General features: G+C 37.5%; 1 protein-coding gene across 1 annotated transcript; it reads right to left on the bottom strand.

The window, feature by feature from the left end:
* Positions 1-16: 16 nt before the first annotated feature.
* MAP3K7CL (MAP3K7 C-terminal like) lies at positions 17-27,724 on the bottom strand. The gene is made up of 5 exons (XM_054387477.1): positions 27,707-27,724; positions 27,354-27,462; positions 18,282-18,340; positions 8,580-8,695; positions 17-197 (listed from the first exon to the last, which is right to left on the bottom strand). The coding sequence occupies exons 1-5, from the start codon at positions 27,722-27,724 to the stop codon at positions 17-19; spliced, it is 483 nt and encodes a 160-aa protein (XP_054243452.1).
* Between the last annotated feature and the right edge of the window lie 237 nt (positions 27,725-27,961).

Here is a 27,961-nt window from a genome sequence, read left to right as displayed (position 1 = left end):
ATAAGCTAGCTGAGAGTTATGAGGACCCCTGTCTTTTTTGGTACTGTATTCTGAGCTTTTCCAGTTGCTCTACACACTGTGTCTGGGCCATCTTCAGTGTTCGGTTCTCCTCTGTCAGTTCTGCATACTCCTTAGCCAGCTGAGCAGCGTCCATGCTTTCTTTTTCCACTTCTTCCAGCCTGGCAATCAGCTCCTTTCTGACAATTATGAAGAAAAACAAAAACAAAGATTAAAAATGGCAGTATGCAAAAATTTGTCATCATGTGTTAGGTTAAAGCTGGACTATAGGTTCTTAACATGGTGTTACCTGAATTCTTGTGAAATAAAGACCTAGAAAATTAATTTGTTGGAGTTCTTTTTTTCCCCTTAAAATATGAAGCTGTCAGAATCTCTGATAGGTTTGCTTTTCAGCAACCCAACATGCAAAATGTTGAGGACCTTCAAGGATCTCCAGTTTCAGTAAGACTTGAACATGCAATTCATGGAGGAGAATCAAGTTCCTCAAAACCACATGCTAATATTTTGCCTGAAGAATAACAATTTTTTTTTTCTTTCAGTATCAAACAAATCTGAAAGAGAGTGAGGGATTTTTTTTTATTCAGCTGGTTAGCTTTATCAGTAAGTTCTATGAAGCACACATGGTCTCCTTTTCAGTGCTACAAAGAAAAAATATTCTATTAAAAAACTAGACATGCAAATCTGAAATATATATATATATATTGTTTCTATGTGTTTATGCTCATACCTTAGTCCTACTGCTGAGGAAGAGTGATAGAGCTGAAAACCTACCCCTTCTGGTCTGGTCTTTTTAAGAGCAGACACAGGAGGATTCAAGCTGGTGCTTATTTCTGGATGGAGTCACACAGTGCCCTGTATTCCCAGAGCTGGCCAGGAGCTGTATAGTATCAGCTGAAATTACCTCAGCACAAGTTGAGATAAAAGAGGTATTAAAACAAAACATACAGAAGGCTTGAGTAACTCACAGGCTATCTAATTGCTTTCCACTTAGTCACCCAGCAGGCCTAACCTGGCCTCTGCTTTTTTTTTTTTTTTTCCCTTTAAGTTAAGTCATTTATTCACCCCTCCTGCAGGAATTCTCTTCTAAAAGGTTCTTAGTTCTTTTGATCATTCTATCTTGGAGATTAGTTAATCTTTAACTGTTCATACCCCTGTGACTTTATTTCTCAGTCATGTCAAAACAACACTTGTAGACCATCAGTGGGAAAACGTAATGCCTTCAAAGTGCATAGCTCCAATCTTTAAAGGAGCCCTCTTGTCAAACTAGACCAGTGCTTTGTCACAGGTTAAGTTTTAGTCTGCTGCTATTCATACCATCCTGCCTCATGCCAGCTTCACTTTAAACCATCACAGCTTTCAGGAAATTCCTACAGATCAGTAATTCTGTCGCCACAGTCAAAATATTCCTGAAATGATAACATTTCTGTATTTGCTGATCACTTAGATTACTTGTGGCTGCAAAACTACCACTTATGGAAGCAAAACTGTAAGCACCTGGGTTTTGAAAAACACTTCTGTCTGGCATTCTTTTAGGATTGTGTCCTTACTACAGCTTTCAGTGACAGCATGGTTTGCCCATTCTTTAGCTGCCTGCAGTCACAGTTACTGGAGTTCAAGAAGTCACAAATAAGAGACTCCTCCGGCACACTGCTGTGTTTCCCGTATTAATAAACAAATAACTAAATAATTTTAAAAAGAGTTAGCAGACGTTACAGCAATTTTAAATCATTCAAAAGTTGCAGTATCTAGAAACTCTCCTGTAGCTAAATATGTTTGGGGCTGTTCAGTCTGGAGAAGAGAAGGCTCCGAGGTGACCTTATTGTGGCTTTTCAATATCTGAAGGGGGCCTACAAGAAAGCTGGGGAGGGACTTTTTAGGATATCAGGTAGTGATAGGACTAGGGGGAATGGAATAAAGCTGGAAGTGGGGAGATTCAGACTGGACGTGAGGAAGAAGTTCTTCACCATGAGAGTGGTGAGAGCCTGGAATGGGTTGTCCAGGGAGGTGGTTGAGGCCCCATCCCTGAAGGTGTTTAAGGCCAGGCTGGATGAGGCTCTGGCCAGCCTGATCTAGTGTGAGGTGTCCCTGCCCATGGCAGGGGGGTTGGAACTAGATAATCCTTGTGGTCCCTTCCAACCCTGACTGATTCTATGATTCCATAATTCTATGTTGGCTTTGTTTTATACTGAAGTAATACACAGCAGTTATGCTGCAGGAAAGCCTCTTCTCTTTCCTTTCACCAGGTCAAAGGTATATTCAATCAGGTCTTCAAGAGAAGATATCGAGGGTGTGGTTTTGTTCAGCAGAACTCTGTTAACATTTGGCACAATACAGCTGTAAAAAATTTAAAACCAGCAAGCCATTAATAACAGATTCATTTCTCTTTTTCTAAATCAACCAATGTTCAAATTGGCCAGGAGTAACTGATCTTGCCAAGACAGTTCAATATTCCATCTCCTATTAAGGCGACTGCAGGCCACAAAGCAGTAATTGCATGCATGCTTTAGAGAGTGAGAAATGCATTTAGGGACAATGAGATTTTACAAGCCTGGCAGCTTTAATCACTTCAGTCTCTTAGGGCTTCCTCTAGAAGACTTTTGTCTCTTGGGAACAAAAGAGAGCTTCAGCAATATTCTTTGCAATTACTCTACTGGTGCAATCTAGACTGAAGGATTAAATGAAAAGCTTTCAAATTACAGACTGTTGAGCCAGTAGTGTTCCAAACAAATTAATTCAAAATCATTCATCCTTACGTTTCCTACACTTCAGAGGTTCTTAAAGGATATGCAGTGAACACGCTGATAAGTAATCAGAATCTTAAAAGCAGCTAAAACTTTTCCAAGAGGACTTTTAGTATGTGTGAGAGAAAGGTACTAACTACTCCATTTGAACTTGAGCCAGGAGTGGCACAGACAAACAGTGTGCAAACTCAGACAGCTCTATTAATGAATGTCTGCCCTGATTTGATAAGATGAGGTTATGTGCAGGCAAAGCTTTCATGCTGCTCTCCAGTAATACTCAAGCAGCTCAGACAACTTTTTTTCCCCCTGGGATTTAGTTTTTCTATTAAACAAAATATAAATGTATTAAAACAAAAGTATACTCATTGCTGTAGTCCACACCCTAGGACCTCCTTTGCGGAAAGCGTTTTCCTTGCAATGAGGTAGTAAAATTTCCCACTTCTGAGTCAGCAGAACCTACTTATTCCCTTCCCATCAGGATCAACACCTGTTTACAGGGTAGGGTGATGTTTCAGGCAAATACTGCCAGCCTGCCACTGAGATCTAAAATTAGACTACCAGGGAATTGCTAAATGTTATGAATGGTGTAGTTTACGAAGCTCACAAAAGGATGAGGACAGTAACTAATATTTGCTTCTGATCTAATCCAGGATTTGAACTTAGCTTCCAGAAGTTAAAGAACACCACACTAAGCTCTTGCACCATCTAGCTTTTGTTATTGATGCTTAATAAATAGTTCTAGCACTGTGTAATCTGTGTTTTCTGTTAACGGCTACCCTGAGTTTAAATATTAACAGCATTAATAAAGTATTTTTAAAAACATTTCTGAGGTACTTGAAGATTCGAGGCAATTTGTAATGTACACTTCAAGTGTTCCTTTTTGGGGAGGGGTTTGGGTGGGTAGAGAAGACAAGTGTGATCTGCATCATAAACCAATAAACCACAAGCCATTATGCAGCAGAAGAAAAACCCAGCGTGGTCTTAGGGAAATTTTTTTTTTTTTTGTCCTAGCCTTAATGACTGACCATGCAGAGAACAGCATTCCTTTACAAGAATATTCAACAAGTTGGACTTAATGATCTTAAAAGGTCTTTTCCAATCTAAATAATTCTAAGATTCTATGAATAAATACCAAGGAAAATTACAGATGAAGCAGATAAATCTGTCTGGAGATAAGTGTGTTTGGAGATGAACTAGACTCAAGGAAAAGAGCTTCCACACTGCAAAGAGGCAGACTTGTCTTCCTCCCGTTGTGAACAGTGTGTGGCACCAGACATTTCTTCACAGCTAACATGTGTCTATGCGTTCTGGTGGCCATTTACTCCTCCCATATGTGACATGGCTTTCACATCAAGGGAAATCATGAGACCCTGTAAGGTAATTGCTGTCTGAGGAGACTGCTCTTCTCTGTTTAAAGTCTCCTAATTAATTTTTTTTTTTAAACAATAAGACAGCCTGCTCAAATGTAAAGGAAAGTGTGTCTCGGATGCCAGCACATACAAGTATTAATCACTGTAATTGGGCAAGCTGAAGTTTCAATTTTGTATTACAAAAGCAGTAATTTCCACTCTTTGGCAAGTAACACAAATTTTGGATACATGCAAGGTGATGAAAAATCAAGCCTAAAATGGCCAAATTATCATAGAATCATAGAATCAGTCAGGGTTGGAAGGGACCACAAGGATCATCTAGTTCCAATCCCCCTGCCATGGGCAGTGACACCTCACACAGGCTGGCCAGAGCCTCATCCAGCCTGGCCTTAAACACCTCCAGGAATGGGGCCCCAACCACCTCCCTGGACAACCCATTCCAGGCTCTCACCACTCTCATGGTGAAGAATTTCTTCCTCACGTCCAGTCTGAATCTCCCCACTTCCAGCTTTATTCCATTCCCCCTAGTCCTATCACTACCTGATATTAAGATAAAAGGTTGCATTTGTGGTTTGCATCAGTCTTTTTCTGCAGTATCCTAAAGTCTGAAGATTGTTTGTCTCAACAGGATTGGGAAAGACACTTAAAAAATAGTGTACCTACCAGAGAAACCATCTGGACTTGAGACCACAGAAACAGTCCTATGGTTATGAGAGCATGCTAAAGCATGCAGAAGAATCCCACAAAACTAAGCAGACATCTGCACTGCACTTTTTACTGTAATATGTGTAAAAGAAGGAAAATAAATCATATCCATGTCAAAGAAAAGAATTGATCCTAAATCAGGTGGTGATCAAATTATATTTTCTGGAGAGTTATATTAGAATTGTCTGGAGGAGGAAAAAACCCAGCCAGTGCTAAGAATATAAGATATAGCTGGCAACCATGGCAACTCTAATATTTAACTACATAATCCAAGGTCATTATCTAGTAATAGCAATATAACGAGTGCTCAAAATAACCAGCCATCCCATCCCTTTCACCCAAACTTAGATAGCCAAAAACATCTGTTATGGAAATACATGTGTGTTTCTGGAACATAAATTAAATTACATTCAGTGACCTAAATGTGGTGTGTTCTTGCTTCCACACCCTTTTCTTTCTTTTCAATCATATTTCCCATTCCAGAGTGATTTTATCCCTTGTACAATGTATTGCTGGCATACACAGGAAGAGTTTCAGTGAAGACTGCAAACAAAGCTCTGATTATTTAAATTAACAAAATTCTACTCAACATTCTTTTAAATTCTTTCATGAAATAGGACATGCAGGCATATTTCTAAAGGAGGCCTCTTTAAGAAGCAGAAAATGGTGAAAATGTACACTGAGGAACACTGCACAAACTGTTTGTTCCCATTACAAGAAATGAAACTCTATCTCTGTCCATTTTATCAAAGTAATATTTAAAAGAAATAGACCATAGATATCATATGTATTAGGCAGTTGTGAATCTTTATCTCCATACATTCAAATTCAAATGTAAAAGAAGGGAAAGACACCTTCAACAGGGGCAAATTTCAGAAAGCTGCAAACTCCATCTTTCCAATTTGATTATAACTGCTTCTGAAGTTAAATACCTGTACACCTCATCATACTTCTTGGAAAAGTACAAGCATCCTTCCCTTCTGAGAATGGCATGTTCAATACATATGCTACTCCAGCCACTGTAATCCACTCTTCATTCAGGATATGCTACCCCATAAACTTCCTTTAACTTTCAAACTATCACTGTTGAGAATGTTTTTGGAAATAAATCAGTGATCACTAGACCAAACTCTCTTTTACTTCTTGCTTACTCATTCAACTCCGCATATCTAGTTTTATATAAAAAGCAAGGCTAACGTGTTCAGGTGGCATAAGCTTGCACGTGTACCTATATATGTACATTTTTGTGTACATGTATGTGTCTCCTAATAGCTTTTTAATCCATTTTCCAATTTCAACCAAACTTCATGCAGTAAAGAAGTCCCAGTTAATTTCTGGAAGGTTTTATAGGAAATGGCTGCTGTTTTCAAATGGGGAAAGCAGTGTTGTGAGACCTCCTCCAAAATACTACAAAATGGAGAATCTACATCAAGGGAGGAGTCATAAATAGTTTCCTTTTGGGAGGGTGGGGGGAAAGCTTCAGTTGGCATTTTCAGCTTTTTAAACCTCAAAATCAAATATCCAGAGTGGACCAACCTGTAGGAAATAAAGCATCTTCAATCCCAGTGCTTGTAAGACTACATCTTCAGATTAAGAGATTTGGAAAGTGGTGAAATGTGCTACACTGACATTTGTCATGTTTAGGCATTTCACAGATAGACAGACACACATAGGCCACAAATATGTAACTAGAAGGCATGTAAGAATCACAGTAATATAATTATATTTGCTGTCTTATTCAGCCACTCTTGTTTGAACTGTGTTTACTGGGGCATGAAATCTTCCATCCACAGAACAGGTTCAGCAAAGATAGCAGTGATTGAGGCTTTCTCACATTGTCCCCCTGTTGACATCCACTGGTGGAATGAAAATATGCCAGCACGAAGCCCCTTAGTTTATCCAGGATAGCCACTGCTGAGAGGCTGACTTCTGGGCTCATAGTTATGAGATCAGGTAAAAAAAATTTGTGCATGTATCTGTTGCTCCCAAAGAGCAAAATATTTCTGCTTCAGCTAGTACCATAGACTTCACAAATAAGCAAAAATGCATTCAAACAGCATTTTTAATCATTCTAGTAAACGTAAAAATATGTCTGAGGATCCAGTGTTCAAGGGCTCTAAGAATACTTCATAAATGTGCATAAGTGATTCAGGGATTTGGCAATAATAATAATGCATTTATATCAGTAGACTTAAAAAACAAACTATCTAAGGATAGGTTTTGAAAAGATATGTCTAAATTTAGGCCCTTAAACAATCATTTAGTATTTTAGATTTTTTTTGGATTTTGTGGGAAGACAAACACATGCTTTCTGCTGCATTCACTTAGTTGGTAAATACACAGGCAAGCAGTTTATAGTAGGAAACCAGATTTGACAAATCTTTCCAGAAATTTTTTAATTAATTTTCTCCTCTACTCTTTTTTTAAAACACAGATTACTTTTGATTGGGCAAGTTTAATTAACAATGAATCAAATGCAAACACTGGGATTATGTAGACTTAATCTCTTCTGGTTTAGTTCTTTTTTTTTTTTTTTTTTTAATTTTTGTGCCAGTCTGTCAGCAACTGAATTCCATGCAGTGGAAAGGGGGTTTGTAGTCGGAAACCTTAACTAGTTTCATCACTTTAGACAACAACTATGCATTATGGCCTGTAGTCATCAATCCCAGTAAAGGCAAGTCTCACTTTCTTACCCTTTGTAGTCTGGATTCAAGGATGTGTTTGGTTATCTTACTTGTAAGACTACAATATTTCACCAGTTTCCTTCTCATCAGCTTGCTTATGCAGCTGACTACACCCATGGATGCAAACTTGTCTGAATTGCATGATCAGCTGTGCAAATTTTGCTATGAAACAGATACAGTGGAGCACCTTCTACTCAAAACCCGCTCTTCAACAGAGGTTTTTCAACCCCTGTTGCTATATTATAAATGTTTCTGTTCAAGAAGCATTTGGAAGAACAATGGTGTGGTCTTCGTTTTCACAAGAAGACTTAGAGACTGACATTGAAGTAACTTTTCCTGAAGGAGGCAACCCTGCTTGAAGTCAACTTCAATGAGAATGTAAAATGTAAAAAAAGATTACAAAACCCAAAATATTTGAAAGTAAAAGCTTACTCAGCAGTAACTATTATTCCTAAGGTTGCTGTCCATTAGAAACTTCCATTACTCACCCTCTTTCCTCTCTCTGAATTCCTTTCTTATGGAAAGGGACCAAGAGTCACAGAGTGCACTTTGCCATTTAATAGTCACACAAAGATTACAGAGGTATGAGTATACGTCATAGACATGAAAGAAAGCTTGCAGTTTATGCACTTTGGAAATGAACACTTAAAATATCACTGTACCTAGAGACAATACACCTCACAGAACAATATTTACTAATATTGTCAAGTACTCAAACCTAATTGAGGATCCACTATGTTCTTCATTAAAACATGTAAAGTCGAACTGAAGAAAATTCTGTAATACTAAAAAGGGACTCACGCCATCTGAACTAGACTGTTATGTGACCTGGAGGCTGACAATGAAGGTTTTAAGGGACACCTGTATAACTGACGGCCCAGGACTACAACAGTTCTGTGTCCTTAGCATCCCCAGTTGATCCTACAGACCAATGACCTAATTGTACTATACTGTGCACGTCAGAGGTACAAGGTCAGGGACTACCATGTGAAACTCTCATTTTAAAAACAGGATTTTACAAAGAGGATATACAACAGTAAACACTTTAGAAAAGTACTCACTTTCTTTCTTCCAGTAGAGCAATTTCTTTCTTGACTTCATGGTATTCTTCTGCTATTTTGCAGTGCTGTTTGTATACCTGCATAGATTCCTTAGAGTCATGACAAGGAGGCAGTGGCTTTAAGAAAAGAAGGAGAAAAGAAAATATTACTGCTTTTGAATGAAATATTAGGAAAATAATGCATATTTTGAAAGATGCAATGTTCATCTTAATTCTTGTGAGAATACTTAAGGATTTTTTTCCCTAGTGTCTTTGTTTAAGGAGCAAGATGGATGCTCATTAATCTTTCTCAAAGGAGTTAAAGAAAACTGTTCCACACTGGATTGGAAAGAATTAGAAGTTTAAATGGAAGTGTTATTCATAACTACATATAACAGTACAAAGTATATAAAATACACAAATCCATAACACACACTACATACTAAGAAAAACCTTCTCCTCAACCATACCTTAACACCCAGGCTCCAGTGCTCTTTTCTCTCCCCCCTCATGCCTCCTTATCAGGCCAGAATTGCACAGGAGAAATTAGCCAGGCTGCTCAAGGCTGCAGATAGAGCTGAAATCCTCCCCCATACCAGGTAAGAGCTTGTGCCTTCCCAGGAGAAGAGAGAAGGGAGGAAAGAGGAAGAGCTGACTGTACAGCCAGCTTGTGAAGAGATAGCAGAATTATGGGATAGAATAACAATTTACGATTTTCTGGGTCCTGTCTAGCCCTCTGGAGGTCTGTACTCTATGGTTTAAGACATCCCAATGCCTTAAAACCACAACACCTAGTAATTGCAGGATACTGTCAAATATTCCTAATGGTGGCCTTTCAAGGAAGGAAAAAAAAAAAAACCAAACCTGAAACATTTCCCTGAATAAGAATATGCATAAACTTTCAAACCTTGTAAGAACTTTCAGAACTTTCTGTGCCACCTTTGCAAAGTATCTCTAAAGACTGTTCCAAGAAAGATTTCTCCCTTACCTCCCTCTTTTTTCAGTGACAGTGATATAAGAATGTATTGGTCAGACCCATAAAAGACATGACCATGTTTTCACTGCAGAAATTGCAGCACTGGGCAGAAGGCTAAAGAAGCTAACAACCTCTACTGACTACACTTTTTTTTTTTTTTGGTCATAAAGGCATTGCTTATTCCAGTTTAATACTAAATGGGACAGGACCATGAATTGGGACACTAAAGCGGATTCTGCTGAACTCAACATTAGTTATACTGCTGACTCTGGTGCAGTTAAGATTTTTCTATCCCAGCAATGCTTCAAGGTGTAAGTAGTTTGCTCAAGATCATAGTCAGTTTCTCTGCATCTCTATTCCCTGTGTGGTAGAAGGATACATACACCTTGTTAGAGGAAATGTTATGAGTTAAATCAGCTATATTTGCAGAGTGTTTGAAATTTCCATGAGAAGTGCAGGTGAGATTAAGAATAGCAACTAAAAACAAAAGATCAGATAAAAAAGGCACAGTGAAGGCAAAAGCTCTTACCTCTTAGCCTAGATACTGACATTATTGCTGCAAGATTTTAATTTTTTTCAGTGCACACTGAAGGTATTAAATATAACAAATACACCTACTCTATCCTAGGACTCCTCATATAAATTTCAATTAAGATCTTGAAAATACATTTTGGTAAAACATCAGTGGTTTTTGTTCTTTAAAAAGAACATAACTTAAGTCAGTCTTCAGGATTGACTGTCACATTTTGGCTATAACACTTTCAGGAAGTGTAGTATTTTTAAATTATTAACCATGAATCAATTGACTGTAAATGAACTCCAAATAGCATGCTGGAGCCACCTGTTTGAAGCAAAAGGAAGCACTCTAAATAGTTCCTTTACTATCCAGTTAAAGAACATCCAATTGTCTTTCACAATATAAGTATGTTGTTTTATTTCTTGTTGTCCTACTTTGACTCTTCTCTGTAATACAATATTCATTCAATGACATTGTTAGCAAAACAAAAGCACAAGTCTGAGTTTCTCTATGTTCTTGAAATTTAGTTTTTACTAAATATATTCAGAGACAAAGATTAAAAATATTTTTATCCAGGAAGGATGGTAAATTTGCTTCAGATGTATCCCAATGCACAAATGTAACTTATGTCTGGACCTTGCAAGTTCTTGTAGATGGTATGTGGTGTTCTAAATGTATGCCTCTAAATGTAAAAATGCTGTGGCAGCATTGTTTCACAGGACACTGTTTCATCGTTTCTGAACCTGGAGAATTTGGGAACCCAGGGAAAGAGCAGTCCATTACCAGATGAATATGGTCCCTGGGAAAGGACTTTTAATTGCATTTCAATGTAGATAAACAATAGCACCATTCATATAACCACCCAAATAATAAGCATAAATTTAACAGGACAGAATATAGAAGTCTCAATGCTCTAATCCAAGAATGCAAGGGTGAGCCAAAGTAGCATCTCTGGTATCTACCAGGCAGCAGCAAACAACAAATGCGTCACAATAAAACAATTTTGAATGGTACTCAGGGAAAGTCCCCAAACGGAGACACATCAAAAGAAAGAAAACTCTTGCTTTTGCTTCCAACTCACTTTCTGCTAATCTAGCTAGTTTAAACCAGTTTAAAAATTAAAGCAGCATTCAGTTTCTATATTCCAGCTTCCCACTCAATAGATATATATAGTGAGCTAAAAATTATCTAGTCATGCTGAGACTTAGTATCTAATTCCTGCTTAGAACCAGTTGCTGACTTTCAAACCCCTTCCTATCATTGTTTCCTCTTCAGTGTCATTTTTTCTTATATTGTCGTTTTACCACTCAAAATAAACTAACAATAAAAGATACAGTCAGTTTACTAATTTTCTGTTTGTGCAGTCCTTTGCAGTTCTGGCTGATGGTATTAAACATTCTATCAAGATCTTTTAAAATTCTGAATATTCTGTATATTTACTTCAAAATGTAAATGTATTATGTTTGGTTTTGTTGGTGGTTTTTTTGTTTTGTTTTGTTTTGTTTTTTTTTAATGTGACTAGATGACTAAGCAACTTGGTTTGCTCTTTTGCAATTTTGTCATGTCAAAGGTAAGTTTTGAAATTAGTACCTAGAGAGTTCATGAGTAATTTCTGGCCAGGAGGACATGAAACAGGCTTATGCATTCATTATTTAACAAACACCTCTACTGCAATCACAAGAGAAAATGGAGAGATACAAGTCTAGTCAGTTCTTTGCTTGCCCATCAGAGAACGCAAGCCAACACAAAAGCACAAAGAAATTATTTTATCTGTGTCTAACAGCCTAATTTTTTTACATAAAAAGAGTGCAAAAAATTTAGGCTAGATCTGTTCCCACCAACAGAAGCATTTTTGTAAGATGGCAGAGCAAACTCCTGACAAACAAACACAGAAACAGAAGCAAAACTTATGTGTTCCAATTGGCCAGCAAATATTTACAATATTAACACATTCCCATGTAAAGTAAAATAATAACATCATAGTAACAGTTACCAGACTAGGCCATATACATCTAAATGAGAATGGGACGAATCCTGCAATTCACAGGCTTGCCCAGTTCTGTCTTAGAAAAAACGAAGTCCCTGTCTCAGCTGTAAGACTGACTCAGAGAATCACCACAGATTAGAAACATTTTTGTCATTTCCACTTTGTTTTTGTTGAAGACAGGTTTGTATAGTCTTTGAATGTCCTAGCACTATCTTCCAACTGGTGGCTGTTTTTGTTGAAGACAGGTTTGTGTAGTCTTTGAATGTCCCAGCACTATCATCCAAATGGTGGCTCTCTGTCTTACCTGTTTTACTCGTGAGATGTGTTTTAGAGGGCTCTCATACACTTTCCAAGACCTATGCCTCCATAACGCTGCATTCCTCCAAGCTATCCTTGATGAAATTTCCACTTTTCCTTCACTTACCCAAGATATCTTTTTATGCTTCCCATTCCACCCACAATGACTTTTTTGGATCCTGCGGCCAGGCTGTGGGAAGTGCTGCAGATGCTACACTGTTGGCATTCCCATGGCAGAGAAGAACTGGAATTCCCAGCAATAAGTGCTTTTCATCTATGAAGTCTGTATACTATATTTTTTGGTAAAAGCTTGATGGTTTACCCAGGCAATTCATTGCAACAGACCTTAATAATGGTAAATTTGCAGTCTCTGTATAATTTTCACTTCCTTAAAACAGCCCAAGCTTGTTACTTCATGAAGTATCTTGCCCATCCATAAATTAATGTATGTAAAAACATACCTGCTACATAAGCAAAAAAAAACACCTCTGCCAAAGAAAGTTATATTTTAAGGGCAACAGTTGCTACTTGTAATCCTGCTTATTTCAGGCTTCAGTGTCATCCACCCTCATTTTCCTGTGCTGGCAAAATATGCACACACAGCACCTCTGATTTTGTTCACAAAGCTATTATAAAACCTACAGTTTTCAGTCATACTGGTGGTCTATCCCACTATGCCCCATTCTCAACAAGGTCTGAATTTTCCTTGTGTTTTGTTGAATACTTCACTGTGACACTGACAAACTTTCTACAGAATACAGCAAGTAAACACTGAGAGATCCTTGCTATAGGCTGTTCTGTAACATGTCTGTACATCTTTACAAGACATATCCATCATTTATTTAGATTTTTGTTTGGAACTGAGATGTGAAAGATATTGGAAGATGATACACAATGACAGTTCATGAAGACATAGGAAGAGCCTAAGCTATCCATCTTGTTTTTCAAGAAAGTTTGAAGGAGCTATTCTAATTAAAATAATTTCTGGGGAACACAAGAGGATAGTCTTCAGTAATTTTTTTGTGTCACTCACATGACACAGTGTGTTTTGTCTTATCACTTGTATAATTGATAGAGTCACTCAAGCGGTCAAAAAATTTAAAATGGAAACTTTTTTACTTCACTTTCGTTTGCTTACATTAACCTTTTGATTCTCCTGTGAAAAAACCAAAATTTTATCCTGAAAAAGTTGATGTTTAAAGAAAAAATTGTATCATGCAGTTCTGAAAGCTGAGCATGAGGACTTGCAATGGTCTAGTTAAAAAGTGGTATCTCACTTTCTCCAAATTTAATTTTCAGCTAAACTATTCTTGAAAACCAGAACATTCAGTGCCAGTATTTTACATATGGACCATATTCACTGTATGGTCTTGTGTATTCTTTTACAATGAAAGAAACCATGTTATTCCACCCAAAAGATTTCAGCTACATTTTATTGTGCAACTGGAACAATTCAACCATTTTCAAACATGTAGCCTAGGATATATCTAGTCTAGTTGTACTATGAAAGTAAGCAGTTCTCTTGTCTCCAAACAGCTTAAGTCAACTGAATGAGAGAGTTTTGCTCTTTCATGAAAGATTTTCTATTTTTTCCTAACCTTAGTATGATGCCCTGACTTGGTAAACATCCATGTCTTACGTAATTCAAGATCATAATTATCACAGTAGCATTACAGGAGACTTACCAAGTTCATAGGCAATCAAATCTAATTATAGAGTACCACAGTACTCTAGGAATTCTCTTGGAATTAATACATATTAAAAAAATACAGCATAGCCTTTAAAAACACAGTACACTTTGAAGCTTTCTAAAATAATTTGCATGTGTCTAAGAAGAGTCTTTGCACTCAGTAGAAGCAGTAGTTCCGTTATTAAAGTTCCATAGTAAACAAGGTTTCTGCTAAATGCTTATATTGCACACAACTCTGCCTTTCATAATATTTTCGTTGCTTCATTTGTACAGACATTTCCCACTAAAGCATGAAAAACTACCCCTTGACTTAACAAACTGATATTATAAATGGTTGGAGCCTTTTCTCTGTTGCACAAATTTTATGGTCATCTAACTCCATCGATGTCAACAGAGTTGTAATACAAAAATATGACATAAATTCCTCTCTCAAGCTCAAAATTTCATGAGAGGAGACGATAAAGAATTACGGAACACACAGTGCATCCATCTGTGGCTTTTGTTCTTCCCTCTTTAGGGTCAAACTCCCAGCTGAAATAAAGACTTCAATGGAGAAGAGCGAGATGAACTGAGCATGTCACAGGAAATGCTGGAAGAGGACAGACAGCACACAGGGCATAGTAATGCAGGTACTTAACACTTGATATCTTCTATATTCAGTGACCTAAACAAGAAGGCCTTAGATGCTGATGTCGGTATCTAAATATAGCAGGCAACCCGCAGTTGAGTGTCTGTCAGAGGGGCCACCACCCACTATGCAGCTAATCAAGGAAGCGCCTTCCGAGGTCCTGTCCAACTTTTACACAAGGCAAAGAGGTTAGCATTTCCCAATAGCAAACTGACAAATGTAGCAAGCCTACCCTTGCTGCACTACCCACATTGCTCAGACAAGGGCAGGAGGGAAATGACACTGACACCCAAAGAAGCAAATGCTTTATCCTTATTCAAAGTGTTACTCATCAGTGGGAACAGAATAATTTCCAATACTGCAGACAAACAGAACTGAAAGCAAGAATTTTATCAATATGAGGTTTGTTTCACTGGTAGCGTATCAGGAACTTCTTTGTAGTTTTTTTCCATACTGAAGCTACAAAAAAAAGGACAAACTTTTCCTGCATATAGCTTAAACTGTTCTGTTCTCATATGTATGGCTTTTATATCTGCTTCACCATACAGTATTTTTTTTTAAGTAAAAAGAAAAAGAAAAGAAAAAAAAGGAAAAAGTAAAACTTTCAAATTAGAGAATTTATATGATTTTCTTACTAATTGCTTCTTGGGGCTTCTTGCCCTCAGAGAAGCAGAAAAAAAAAACAACAAACATTCAAAAAGATAATTGGAAAAGACAACATTTTTGGTCTAAGCCTAGCTAGTACATCAGAACACTAGACTGATCAGTTTTATTCTTAAGAAAGAAGCTGTAACATTCAGCTAGGACTGTCCTTTAGTAAGAGTTCTTACAGATAATTAGCTATTTGCAATTAGTCTCCTAGAAATACCTTTTCTCCAGCCAGTCCTGCCTCTACTTCTGTAAAGCTGGTGCTGGTGCTTGGACAGCAGGGTTTATTGTCCTGTCAGGGTAAGGCTGTGCTGAAGTTTGCCCAGCCACTGGATACCAGTGCCAAGGGAATAGGTATGGCAGGATTGTGGCAGGAAAATTGGGAACACTAGATAATTCTGTTTAAACAGACAAGTTGTCTGCCAGGGCCTCACACATCAGGACAACGGCTTGAAGGCTAAAACAGAGGTGCAAATTGCTTGGTACTCAGGTTGTGGTCTGTAGCTTACATGCATAAAATTCTAAGGCTTTGATTTTCCAATTCACTCGGTGAACTTACATAGCTTTCAAAATCCAACCTGAAGATCAGCTAATAATGTTTCTTTGTATGTTTAAAACCTGGAAAGTTATTGATTTTTTTTCCCCTTTTTTCCTTTTAAGTGCTTATTATTATTATATAGCCACCTACCTTGCATTTATAGTTTGCTACTTTAAATAAAACACAAGTCCTTTTGACTATGTTTAAGGCATGGGTGATGAAAATCTTGTGGCTCTAGAAGTGATATTTTTACTATGAAAATATGTACCAGCTTTCTTATGAACTCAGGCATTTCAGGCTGCTATGACAGTTGATTATAGGGTTCGTTTACATGACACTTAATGTGAGCTGCTTTATATTAGCTAACTTGGGAATAGAGAAAATGACAAGGGACACCATCATTCAGTACTTCTTAATGTCCTGGTGAAGCCCATGTTGTACTTTGCTACTGTAATACAGCAGTTACCTGGTTCAAAGCTGCTATGGTTCTGTTAACACAAATTGCAACCCCATGCTATACAGGGCTGACACATCCTTAACAGTTTGGATTATAGCAATTTTAAAAAGTAATTAATAAGAAAATAGGACTGGGTAAATTATAACTTCATTACAGTTATTGCTTCTGTGAAATGTTATAGGAGTATAAACCACATAATTACATTAAATAGTTATAATGTTACACTGTGATCTGGATTGATAAGAGCAAGGAAATTCAAAGTTCATTGCTAAAGCTAAATGCACTATTACCTCTGCAGCATCTCAGAACCCTACATTGACTTAACTGCCTCTGGTCAAACATAAAGACATCTAAAAATAAAAATGCACGTAAGCTTGAAAAGCTAAAGGATGAGGCCCTGCCTCTAAGATTATACTTTCAAGTGGCTGAGTCAGACAGATAGACCTCACAAGTTATCCTTTCAACTACCTCAATATTGCCAAAAAAAGTTTCTGAAGGATAATAAAAATAACTTTATCTGAATCAAAGCTTTCTACTGTTTCTTTGATTTTGTTATCATATTAGGATCATGAGAGTAAAGGAAGGTTCTTCTGGAAAAAATGTCAGGTACTTAACAGACCAAGAGGGTGTACCTTGTGGAATTGCTCTAGCATGTGCTTAAACTTCTGCTGGAAGACTATTATTTATCCAGCAGACCTGAATGCTTCCAGAGGAGCAATTTCAGCTTGTCATGAAGTTACATGTTTAGAGCACATTCTATGTTGCAGAAATAGGTCATAAAAGTCCTAATTAAAAAATCACCACTTGGCCTGTGAAGTACCTACATCTGACATTAGTAATTTTGTTTATATACACTAACAGCAGTAATGCTAATCATACTTTGCTCTTTTCGAGAGGTCTTCACCCACTGATCTCAATGCTCTTTAACAACAAAGGTCAAAATTATTAACCTCTTTTCAGACATGGATTTTTTTCAGATGGATGAAGCAACTCTCCCAGGATCACAGAGTGTGATCACTGATAGAGATGGAAACAGAATGCAGGTTCTTTATTTTCAGTTCAGTGCTTCAGCCATGAAACAATACTGCTTTTCTCAAATTTAATTTTTCTGAGAGGAAAAAAAATATCAATTGTCTTTGCTGTACTGGAAGATCAGTGGAGTAAAGTGGCCAACATACTACCCTGCTCCTTTCAGCCCAAATCTTAGGTTTCTATTCATTCTTTTAATCTTTCCTAGTTAATCCTAAGGAACCTGCCTCTATTCTCAGGATTAGAGGCACAGAGCAAGAAGAGTCTCTGTCATCCTCAGTCAGCCTTTAGATGAGAACAGCAGGAAAGAAAACTTAGTCCTTTAAGTCAGCAGTCCTCCAGTGTTGTCTCACTAGTTGATGTGGACAGGAAGGATGACATCATTGGACAACACAGTCTGCTAATGCCTTTCTCAGTTTACACTCAGGAAACAACTGCCTTCATATTGAAATATCAGAGGAAGTCTAAATGCTCCTGGGAAACAGATGATCTGAAGTAGTTTACAAAAGCCAACAAACACTCCAGAACTGCCACAGAGGAAAGGGAAATAATCCCTGGATACAAAACTGGCTCTGTGCCTGGTGCAACATGGAGTTCCCATCGACTGCCATTTATCTGATTGTTCAGTATATCAGGGCTCCGTTTTGCTATGTGGGCAAATTGGACGAGACTGCAGTTGGACTGAAGATGTGAAATCAATTTTTCTGCAAATCCTGAAATGGCATTTGTTTTCCCTATGGAAATACACAATCTTAATAAATGTTAATATATTAGAGAAGCACCACTGAAAACTTTTACCTTAATATAACAACCAGAGGGTTTTTTTCATAGCAAATGTAGTGAATGTGACATAGAACTGTAGTAAACAAAGTAACAAAACCAAACCAAACCAAACCAAACAAAAAAAAAAAGAAAAAAGAAAAAAAAGAAAAAAATTTAAAAACACCAAAAGTTTACCTGCAGCTGCTGATCTAGATCTGGAAATGCCAAAGGGAAGTTTTCAGAAGCAGCATCATCTAAAAGGTAAACATGATGTTAAAAGTCAATCTCTACCGAAAAGGGCATTTCAAATAATCTGTTTAATGTAGTTCTGCATTGCATATATTCACAATCTCAGGATCCTGCCAACACCTCTGCAACTGCTTATCTTTCTGCACTTAAGATGCCTTAATAGACTCCTTGAAAACAGTAGTGGGTTGGCAATAAGAAAATGTTTAGGTGCTGAAGAGACAGGAAGCCTGTTTCATGTTGCAGTGATTAAGAAATAAAACAGAGCCAGTTAGCACAGTGGAACGTGTGAAGTAAAGAACCTTCCAAGGACAGTATCCTTACTCTTAAAGAGTAAGATATCTTTCCCATCACAATACAACTACTTACTAGGGCTGAACCACAATAAGAGAAATCTTTTCTCCCACCACCATAAAAGCAACCACAAGAACACACGAAACAGCCTGGCAACCATGGAACTGCAAGACTGTTAGCTACACAGGCATTAAAATGTGTAAGTCATTGTGAATTTTGCCCAACTGCAAAGAGATGTCTTTACTCTAACCTGTATATAGCAAGCTTTAGTTCATGAACTAGAGTTAGTTCATTCATGACAACAAGCCAAACTGTGGGTTTATTTATTTATTTATTTTTAGTACAGGCTTCCAGCAAAGGTGGGATAGACTTTGCCAGTTACGTCAGCGTTGTGGTGTGGACACCTGCCCACTAGTAGCTGGACTGAGATCAAAAATATGAATCATACTTGGTAGTGTCACAGCTAGCCACTGCAATATTTCTTTCTCAGTGACTTTCACACCATTGGTTTTGTACTGGATTGTGATGACTGTTTATGCATCTCACTACAGGTTACGGGAGGTGAACAGAAGGTTACTATTAGCCCTCGTACAGAGTCAGTTACTTGTAATGTGTCAAAATTAGGCAAGGATGGTTCTCATAGGAGAAAATTGCTAACATAGGTCAGAGCCTGCAACCTGCTCTGTGCTGGCAGACTTGTACGCTACAACAAAATTCCAAGAAGACTAAAAGACCCACAATTCAAAGCTGATTCTGAATATTCTTAAAGAGTACAGACTAGGATTTAATTACTTTTCAAATATTTGTTATCTCTTTATCCTGCCCTCAGTGGTCATACAGCAAAGTAAATTGGGGAAAAAAATAAAGTCACTTTATCCTATGAAGAATAAGCGTATTGGCTAACATATGGTTGTAGTTTTACTTTAACTGATTTAGCTCCCCTAGAAAGGGATACCCAGAAAAGAAAAAAAAATACTGTGATACATAGGGCAAAACCAAAAGCTTTTGAACTTCCTCTAGAAATAAAGCAAAGTTCTGTATTTTCATGAGGTAGAGGTCTTGATAGTATTATCAAAAAGTCATACCCAGTCTCCTCCCCAATTTAATTCTTCACACTATGTCCCAAACATGCCAGTTCTTGAAAATACTTAAATTATTCTAATTTTATAGAATTGTATCACACTGATATACAAATGTCTACCTTTAATTTGCTGTTGCTTTCTTGTACAATGTTTAAAAATAGATCAATATTCTAAAAGAAGAAAGATGAATCATATGGCAAGGCTAAAAGGAAGGATGAAATAGGACTCAGTCTGACTAGAGGTACAGCTGCTCTACAAATATTTGGCTGAATAGCTGTTAAATATTCTGACAGAGATATTGGGCCAGAGTCGTGGACAGCACTTAAGCTGCTATTTGTTTTGACAATTCCAGCAATACAATCTTCAGAAGAGTAGCTTTAAGGAAGGACCTTGAACGTCTTTAACTGAAGAAAAACAAAGCAAAAGCAACCCCATGAATTTTAAAGAAACATTAGCCAATAAACACTTTTTTACTGCATTGGATATTTAAAAACTGAAGCAAAACAAACAAGCAAACAACCCACCCACAAAATTAATGCAGCACCAGAATATTAGAAAATATATTGGGCTACATTCTGAAAAGAATCAGTTAATTAAAAAAAAGTTTAGAGATACTTTTAAAAGGATATAATATAGAGAGAAATTACTATAGAGGAAATCCTTCAATAAACAGATGTTCCTTGCTTATTTTTTGAACTCAAGTGACTGAGTCAATGGTACTAAAAATAGAGCATATTGGTATCTGAACCATTATGACATACCATAGTACATTTTATAATGGGCCTGCCCTAGCATCTAATGAACAGCTGCGAGGGTTTTTTTTTGGTTGTGCTAGTTTAAGACTTGTTTAAATCATCATCTGATGTGCAGAACATCATAGAGAGAAGTTGTGGACTTCAGTGGTTTTAAATTTTTCTGAGTTCTTAATTCTTTTAGGCTCAGCTGAAATATTTGGTTTACAAATATCAACAGACATCTTCATAGATAACTTGTTTTCCACAAAAAAACCTAAAAGGAACAAAAAACTTTGCCCTCAGGTTCCAGCGAAATAAATTAATGCATAAGGTTAGTCTGCATTTCACTGTTGTCACAGTAACAGCCACAACAATAACAACAAAAATCCATTGGTAAAAAACTAAACATATTTAGATTTCACACAGGAGAAAGCAAATGACAGCAGTCATTTGCCTCATAAAACTTTTTTTTGAGGATATTTTCAGAAAGTCAAGAGGAAAGATGTAAACTCTTGCATTTTCTCCCAAAAGAAACACTATTTCCCATAGAAGCTTGAATGCTGCGTTGAATACTTACGTGGGAGATCAGACAAAATTATATTGTCTTCTATCTTTAAAAAACTGTGACTCTGAAAACCAAAACCACTGAAAATACCTGATATGTCAAAGAAAATATTCTGCAGTTTAAAACTTGTCACTATCTCATCTGTCTGCATTTGTTCTTTTTTATTCTACATCTCCTTAACTAGACAACAGACTTCAGAAATATGTCTTTTCCTCCTTTTCTCAATTTATTATCATTGATATTCAATGAGTGCCTAGATTGTCATAAGGAAGCACTGATACAATCAAACACCTGCTTTATAATAATGTTAATGGCTTTTCCATACCACAAAACCTTGAAAACAATTAGTCTGATTCTTCACCAGATACAAATAATATCTCACCACTGTGGTCACTTTTTTACTGCTCCCTTACTTGTTACTTGTAAAGAAAAAGGATTTATAAATCAAGCTGGTTGTTGAAAACATATTTTGTTTCAAAATAAAAAAAAAAAAATTACAAAACTTAGAGAGTGCAACTTGCTGTACCTGAAAACGAGTTGAGATTCTGATCAAAACAAGAAAGTAGGAAAACCATACACTTGAGTGTTACAGCCATCCCAGCAAACTCCATAGCACTAAGCTCTGATGCCAAAGAATCAGAGCAGGGACTTCACCACAGCCACCTAACTTAAAGTATTGTCACAGGTTGTCATTTGTCTGCTGATGAATGATTCAATACCATGCTGCTGTCATGACAGCTTCAAAATGAAAGTGCTGGCTGGAGCAAAGCATCATGAGGCTTGAAGTTCAGACTGTTACATGAGAGGTTTCTTGTCCTGGTTGCTGCTTCCTTTTTCTGGGGTTTGGGGTGTTGCTTTTTTTTTTCCACTGGGTGGGCTATGGGTCATGGGGTGGGAGGGGTGCTGGCTTTTGCTGCTGCTTCTGCATTTTGCTGCACTTTTTTCTGCAAATAGGATAAGGCAATTGTGTATTGTATTATCTCGTTATATTCATCATCTCAACCCAGGGGGGTTGTTTTTGTGCTACTTTCCCTTCCATTTGTGGGAGGAAGAGGGCTTGTAAGGGTGGGCTGTGTTAACTCAGGACAAGTATCCATTGCATGATTTCTAAATGAGTCCCACTTCTTGATTTCCCATAGATTCCAAAACTAATATTGAAGGTCTATATTTAAAAGTGTACTAAAGGTAAATATATGTACCCTGATTACAAAATTAACATCTGCACATACAATTGATAGTTTTTTTAACCAAAGACTTGGTGTATGGACTAGTTTATCTTTTATGTTTGTTTTGTCAGGTTCATACGCTCGCTTTGCTTGTGCTGAAAACCGTCGTTATAACGGAGAGCATCTCTCCAGGGAAATCACTTTCTCCATGTGCTTTCCATTAGTTGGGCTGAGACAAATTGCCCCTCTGACCATGCTTAGAGTGAAACTACCAACAAAAGAACAAGCACCCTAAGCATGTCTGCCCAGTCACTGCATCTTGATGCTCAAATGGCATGATGGGCAGCGTTCTGTAAGGACAGCAAGGCTAAGCTGCTTAGTCTTCACTGCCCAGGTGAGCTCTTGTCTCTCTGCTGGTAGCACCTACTAATTCAAACATGAGAGAGTCTTCCAATATATGGCACAGAGACCCAAGCCTTCTGATTTAGAAGGCTGGACTGTATCAAGACTGGTTTTCTTCATACAAAAGGCTTGCTACTTATCAGTGATGTATTCAGTGACTGATGTATTCAGTCCCTGCTATAGGCTAATGTGGCACGTTTGAGAAGGAATCATGCCTTCTGAAAGCTTCATTGATTTAATCATGTTCTGGGCATCTGAATATTCCAATAGCCCAGACCTCCACATGTAGATGAATGGGTGAAATTTCTCACACATTGTTGTTTGACTGACACAATATCTGGTAGAATGAAGTTTCTTTGTATATGGCTGCTCCATTTAGCTGAACTGTGGGCAACAGTTAATGGACAAATACTTTAGGAACAACATCTGATTTAATTGTAATATAAACTCACAAATTACAGTTTGTCTAGGATCTTCACAAGGACAGAAATAGAACACAAAGATTTAAATGTGCTGAAATCACATTAAGGTTGCTAAATCAAGCACTCGAAATTTAGGAAATGCCAATCACAGCTCTGCTTCCTTGAGTAACTGAGTTATGACCCAGTCTTTAATTATACAATCAGGTGCTATTTTTTTCTCTTACATGAGTGGGTAAGTGTATTCAGATCTCTTCCTCTTAAATTAAAGAATTAAATTGGTAACATAAGTAGGCTGTTATCCTGTAAGTGGATCAGCCCCCGCACAGGAAAAGTGTCCAAACTCAACTGCAAGCATTGCAACTTGCAGCAGGACCACACTGGCAAACTGTGTATGGGGGTCCACTCTTGGCCCTAGGAGGGCAGTGAGATCCAGAAGCCCTAGCCCTGCTTACCAACAGGCAAGCACAGACTCATCAAATTCATCCTGGAAGGCTGTATGGCTAAGTGACTGCGACTTGGCACTGCTGCATGAAGCTCCCAGGCTTCTATTCACAGCCTTGCCTGACATGACCTTACACAACCTCACAGTTACCTCACTCGTAAAATAGTGGGGAATGGTCACAGCCTGACCCAGGAATAGGCTACGAAGGCTTGCTCGATAATAAGAGTTGTGGACCCCCCCAAAATAGAAATGGCCCATAACAGAAGGGATAGGAGCAAAACCCTCTTGCTCCATGTATCTTCACCTAAGCCTAAAGCATCCTCTGTTGAATGCACAGCCACTATAGCTTTGAGGATATCTCCTGTCTAATTTCCCAAAGGTCAAGCCATTCACTTGTAGGTGAAGAGTAGTTTTAGGAAACTAGCTCTGTAAATTTTAGCCATGCCTTTTAGCAATCCCTACTGATTTTCAAGCAATACATTATCTGCTGGAAAGCCTCTGTTGCCAACTACAACCAAAATGAGGATAGAGTAGGGATCTGAAGGTTGCTATTGAAGAAGCAATCATTGCCAAACAGTCATGCATGATGAACTATAAAAGCAAAAAATTCTTTACAGTTATTATGATAAAAAAGGCATACAGAGAAGTAGACTAAGTTCTCTGCTATGCTTGCAAAAATATTGCACAGTTCCACCACCAGTTTTGTTAGAAGATGTATGTTTTGCTTTTGCTATTAGTGGTTAGTCTGAAGAGTGCTATCAGAGGTAAGCTAATTTCATACAAAAGAAATTACTAGTAATTTCAAAACCAGTGATTTACATATCACTAGCAGAACTTTTTGGCTAGATTCAAGCTTTTAGTCTCGGAGGGAACATGAAGAGATGCTTACCTATCAACCTTCTGTTGATAGTTCTGTTAGAACTATTACACAAAACAAACCCAGTTGTTGAAATTTAATAAAGTTGCTGTTATAATCATTGTATCTTAATATGTTCAGTAAATAAGAGTTAGTGATAGAAGTTAGGGCATATTGAATTTCATTGGTTTAATTATATGGATGTTGATAAACTGCAATGAACTTTCTATTTGGGAACACTTATGTAAATTTTGGAACACCATATTTTATTTAACTTGCAGTAGTTTTCAAGTGATATAAGATAGGCTAAAATAATATGTTTCAAATTCATCAATTTTATGTGATACCTTAAGTCAAAATGGTGCACGCTGAGAAAACCATGTTTGATGCCAGCTTAGTGAACTTGAGTAAAAGAGCCAAACATAGGTATCTATATATACAGAAATAAGAGATACACAATAAAACTGTCTTCTTACATAGCACTCACTGATGAGACTTTTAAGGAACTGTTTAGCCTGCTTCCACGTTAAAAATACTGTGCAGAGCTGTCCAGGATTTCAGTCATCAGGTGCTGACTGACAAATGATATAACAAAATTAAATTATTTCTTCTACATTTAAGATAGGCCAGCTCTAGTCTTGTAGTTCAGTTAACACAAAGTAGTATCTTCTCATCAGCTGGGAAAAGTTTTGCTGCTCTTCACACCCAGTGCTTGGTTGCAATCCTAGCCAGTGAGATAATCACCACCCAGAAGAAACATTCCATTTCCCCTTTTTATATCTAGTTATGCTGCCAGTTCCTCCTAGTAAGCATTTGTACAACTCCCGGAAGGAGAATGCAGCCTTTCTTGGTAAAATCTGTCACTGTCCCTTTCCAGCAAGATAGAGTTTAAGGAAAAACTTAAGTCAAACAGACTGCCTCACTACTTGGCCCAGGCAAAGAACTTTTTGTATATGCTGTAGCAGTAAATGTGTCTCACCTGATACTTTACCATCACACTTAAAGCAGGTAACTCCTGTTTGAACTCAAAATAAATATCCTTGTCAAGAAGGAAAAATGTTAAATAAAGGCTTAAAAAAAGGAGGAAAATAAAAAGTCAGACGTGAAATACTTAAAGGTCTACTTGTTAAATATTTTTGCAGCTCATCTTAGAAGCATCAAATACTTATTTCTACTTTCTTGATTTTAACTATGGTTAGCTGAAAATTTCAGACCTTAAGAAGTTAATTTCTTTTGCCTCCTTTAAATATATTAAATATAATAAACATGTCCACGATTACCACTAAGAAGAGCAGAATCCTTACAATGCAATAAACCAATGTGCTGGTTTAGACCTCCTGGTAGTCCCCAAGGGGATGCAATGCAGGGAAGAACATGGCACTCACTTTACAGGCAACTACTTAGTTTTACCAATACTCACAGAGATTCTGGAGTGCATACTGCAGAAGACTGACATATATGTGCAATAAGGGATTAAAAAGTTTGGAAAAGATTAACAAAATAAAGTAGAAAAAAAATGCTACTTTCATGTAATTATGTTTATTTCTCTAATACTAACAGAGAGGCTGGAATTATTAGCAGGATAGAAAAGTAAAAATAAAATATGATGCAATGTTAAGGAAGCTAGGCTTCCTGCCTTTCATGTCCCCTCCTTCCAAGCTATTCACAACCTTGTCATTTCCTACTGCCGTCTCTTGTCACAAACCACTCTACTCTCTTTGATTTTCCCATGGTCTCAGCTTTCCTTGACTTGTTTTCAGTGTCTCACACGAGGATTCTTGTTTTAGTAATTTGTACTCCCCTGTCTTTTACATCTGTCTTCAAGACCCATCTTTGCCCTAGTTCCTGTAAGAAATTTACCACATTACTGTGTCTTGAGAGATGAGAATGATTCCTTATTACTTTCTGTCATAAAAATGTAATTACTAGATTATTTTAATTTATGACAAAGGGTCACACGTGCTTCTTTACATTCCTTGTCTCAGTCTTTCTGTATCACTCATCTTTGCGAGGTGAAGATTATGTGCCATAATATATGAAGACGTTTGATTTTAAATTCCCTTGCTTAGGGAATGAGATTTCATTTCAGGCTTGTAGCTGCAAAGCAATATTACACAAAACTTACCTGGGAAAGATAATGCATATTTTAAAATCTTTTTAAAATGAGAAAATCATGCTCAAGGTGAGATTTTTGTTCACACAAAGCTCAGGAATTGGCCTTACATTATGCTACAATGCATACCATCCCATAAAGCACCCATCATCAGCAGTGGGTTTGAGTTACCATTATCAGAGATCCCTGTATTTCCTGCCATAGACACATCTCAACCCTCACTTCAGGCATTCACCTATAGCAACAGCACAGCTAACTTTTTTTAAGGGTGCTTTCCAGCTTCCAATTTACTTTATTTCATTATGACTTTTACTGTTTGGCAACAGCCCTCTAGACCTTAATAATATTTAAGGTGAAAATTAATTATATCAATTTATTCCAAAGACCAAAGGGTCCATATATGTACATGGTATGTTTGAGGAAACTAATGGTCAGTCAGCATGAACTGACAGAAAAACATCAATGAAATTTCTGCTGCTTTCTCAGGGAACGTGCCATGTGGGGCATCCATTTCCTGAAACCTTTCACCAAGCTGGGCACGTGTGGCACTTTTCAGCCTTCCTGCTAAAGGGAAAGTCTCTTCCTGCTCTAGCTTCCTCCTTAGTACAAAATGTCCTTTTGCTTTTATTATTTCAAAATCCCTTAAAATTAGACATATTGTATATGCAGGTAAATTCAATCGTTAATTACAGTCCTAAGTATATTTCACAAACCATTGAAAGAAAGTCAAAATCTAAACTGTCAGTCTGGTGAGTTTAGTCTAATGAGATTGTTAATGGAAACATTACAAGTTATCAGACGTGAAAATCAATCACATACTATCACTCAGGAAAATAAATCCACCCGTAACACTGGACTTCATTTGATATTGTAAACACTGGTAAAAACATGTAAAAATTAAAAGCAATTATTTCATTGTGGAGCACTCCATAAATGAAACTGTACCTGAGGAGTCATTCAGGCTGAAGGCAATTCGCACTGGTTTATCAGCAGGTACCCTGGCAGTGGTGATCATGTGGGCACTTGAGTCAATGCTTTTACTTGTTTGTTCCAGCTGCAATTATATAAATAATATATTTAATACAGAGCATGTGACACCATTTAACAAATGAGTTTTAATGCTCTTCATGCATTCCCAGCTACCTTTCTCATTCTAGCTAAGCAATGCTTAAAGTCAAGGGAGCATCATTTCACTTCTCCACTTATAAAGGATTTAAGTGAAATTCAGTGCAGAGACATTCTTTTGCTATTTACAGATTAGAAAGAATGATGGCAAAGGAAGCTTCCCCTCTCCTCACCTGCTTGCTCCCCGCCATTGCCCCTTCAGCAAGCCTTGACTCGTGGCAATGCTGCCTGGTTCTGAAGGTGAAGAAGGAAGAAGGGGTGGGGAGTTGAGAGTAACATGACCCCAAGCCTGCCATGTGATTGTAAACGTGCACACCACTCCACATGGTGTCAATGAGGAGACACCCATCCTCCTACCTTCCACCCATACTCCCCCAGCCAAACTATGCCTGATAGTCACACACTTAATGGTCAGAAAGCTACTTGGT

The sequence above is a fragment of the Indicator indicator genome, chromosome 1 (assembly GCF_027791375.1).
Source record: "Indicator indicator isolate 239-I01 chromosome 1, UM_Iind_1.1, whole genome shotgun sequence".
NCBI classification, from domain to species: domain Eukaryota; kingdom Metazoa; phylum Chordata; class Aves; order Piciformes; family Indicatoridae; genus Indicator; species Indicator indicator.
Note: the sequence above shows the minus strand (reverse complement) of the source record. Positions and strands in the feature narration are given on the sequence as shown.

Coding starts and splice junctions, on each gene's coding strand:
- MAP3K7CL (XM_054387477.1), bottom strand. Junction 18,341..27,353: donor CAGCCTGAATGACTCCTCAG/GTACAGTTTCAT, acceptor TTTACCTTTTAG/ATGATGCTGCTTCTGAAAAC. Junction 198..8,579: donor GCTCTACTGGAAGAAAGAAA/GTGAGTACTTTT, acceptor CATAATTGTCAG/AAAGGAGCTGATTGCCAGGC.